Source organism: Cyprinodon variegatus, unplaced genomic scaffold, assembly GCF_000732505.1.
Source record: "Cyprinodon variegatus isolate N-32 unplaced genomic scaffold, C_variegatus-1.0 Scaffold1153, whole genome shotgun sequence".
NCBI lineage: Eukaryota > Metazoa > Chordata > Actinopteri > Cyprinodontiformes > Cyprinodontidae > Cyprinodon > Cyprinodon variegatus.
Window position 1 is genome coordinate 182,747 of NW_015151606.1, and position 1,594 is coordinate 184,340.

At 44.5% G+C, this 1,594-nt stretch overlaps 1 protein-coding gene across 1 annotated transcript in view; it reads right to left on the reverse strand.

Annotated features, from left to right (window-relative positions):
* The window catches only part of stt3a (STT3A, subunit of the oligosaccharyltransferase complex (catalytic)), a 24,922-nt gene that overhangs the window by 6,414 nt on the left and 16,914 nt on the right, over window positions 1-1,594 (reverse strand). The window contains exons 15-17 of the mRNA XM_015400837.1: window positions 1,267-1,369; window positions 886-1,074; window positions 420-535 (exon numbers count right to left, since the gene is read on the reverse strand). Coding sequence (XP_015256323.1) covers window positions 420-535; window positions 886-1,074; window positions 1,267-1,369 — 408 coding nt within the window. The remainder of the gene's footprint in view (window positions 1-419; window positions 536-885; window positions 1,075-1,266; window positions 1,370-1,594) is intronic.

The window sequence follows — 1,594 nt, forward strand, 5'->3', positions numbered from 1 at the left end:
AATACAGAAATGGGACACATAACTGAGACTGCGACTTTTAGTCCGGTGCGCCTTATGTGTGTGTTAAATACAGAAATGGGACACATAACTGAGACTGCGACTTTTAGTCCGGTGCGCCTTATGTGTGTGTTAAATACAGAAATGGGACACATAACTGAGACTGCGCCTTTTAGTACGGTGCGCCTTATGGTCGTGAAAATACGGTACTTGCCCCGGGCGATCGGGCAATGGTTAACATCGAGCCCTGCCCATTCTCTAGCCTTTTCTCCACCTCAACCCTTTTTTTTAATAAAGCATTTTAAATGCCACAATGAGCACATTTAATAAATTTTAATGCCAATTAAGTCCTTAATTAAAAGAAATAAGATATTAATTTTATTTATTTTAGTTAACACCTCTGCAGCAGTCTACTGGCTTACCTTGTATATCCTGACCAGCCAGTGTTCTGTTGTGTAGGCCTCCTCCAGTACGTCCAGTTCAAAGTCCTTGTTCCCAATTTCAGCATTTCTCACTCTGTCGTAACCAGGAGGCCTCTCTGCAGAGAACATCAGTCTGAGTGGAAAACCATTGATGCACACGCTCCTATCCACATTTAGCTGTTCAGACAAAAGTACTTTAAATAAACGGATCCATTTTAGGCCCTAAAACAGAACAAAGAGCGGCCTGTTTTTTTTAGTCAGGCCTGATTACAGATAGTCTGCATTTGCAAAATAAAGGGGCGTGGCCAATAACTCATCAGCTCTGTTGACATTACCCCTCTACAAGGTTTATCCTAATGGATCTAATGCTTCTAATGATGGCGATGTGTTCATTTTCCATCATTATCTAAGGTGGAGCGATTCATCCTGTCAAACGTCGACCCAGTATGCTGCTGCCATCACTTACTGCCCTCTGTGTAGACCTGTCCGAAGCGGTAGTAGCACATCTTGTACATGAGGCAGTTGAGCAGGACGGGGGAGCCCTCGCGGTCCACTCTGAACTCTCCGGTGGGAGTGTAGTAGTCGTGCTCCTTGATGTGTTTGCCAGTCTCTGTGCTCCCTCCGATGCGAACCATCCACAGGAACTTATTGATGTCTGTAATGCAGAGAACAACAATTATACAAAGACTCAAAAAAAAAAAAAAGAAGAAAGAAAAACTGTTTATTTAGCGCAGCAACATTTCCTAGCAGGTAAATTCATTTCAGTGCAGCGCTGAACGTTTCATGCTTGTATAAGACTGGATTTAAGGTGCATGGTGTTAAAGAGCAGCAACTTATGGAAGCGTACCGTCTGAGGAATAACCCGTCAGTCCTCCGAAGATGACCAAGACGTAGCTTACGTCCAGCTCCCTCATGATCTCATAGGCTTTCTCCTCGGTGGACGCCATGGCCTGCAGAAAACAGAGACTCCTGTATTCGGCACTGAAAGCTTTTCAAACAGGAACAACCTGAAGTTAAAGTCGTAGAGAAACGGCTGTTCCAACAGTTGACGTTCTGAATTCTCCCGAATGGTGCCCGACTTTACACGAGTGAATAAAGTGAACACGAATGGTTGTTTATCAAGGGGGCGGGATTGTTGTGGTGGAAGGTTCGCAAGCTAGTTTGGTTGTGGCCGC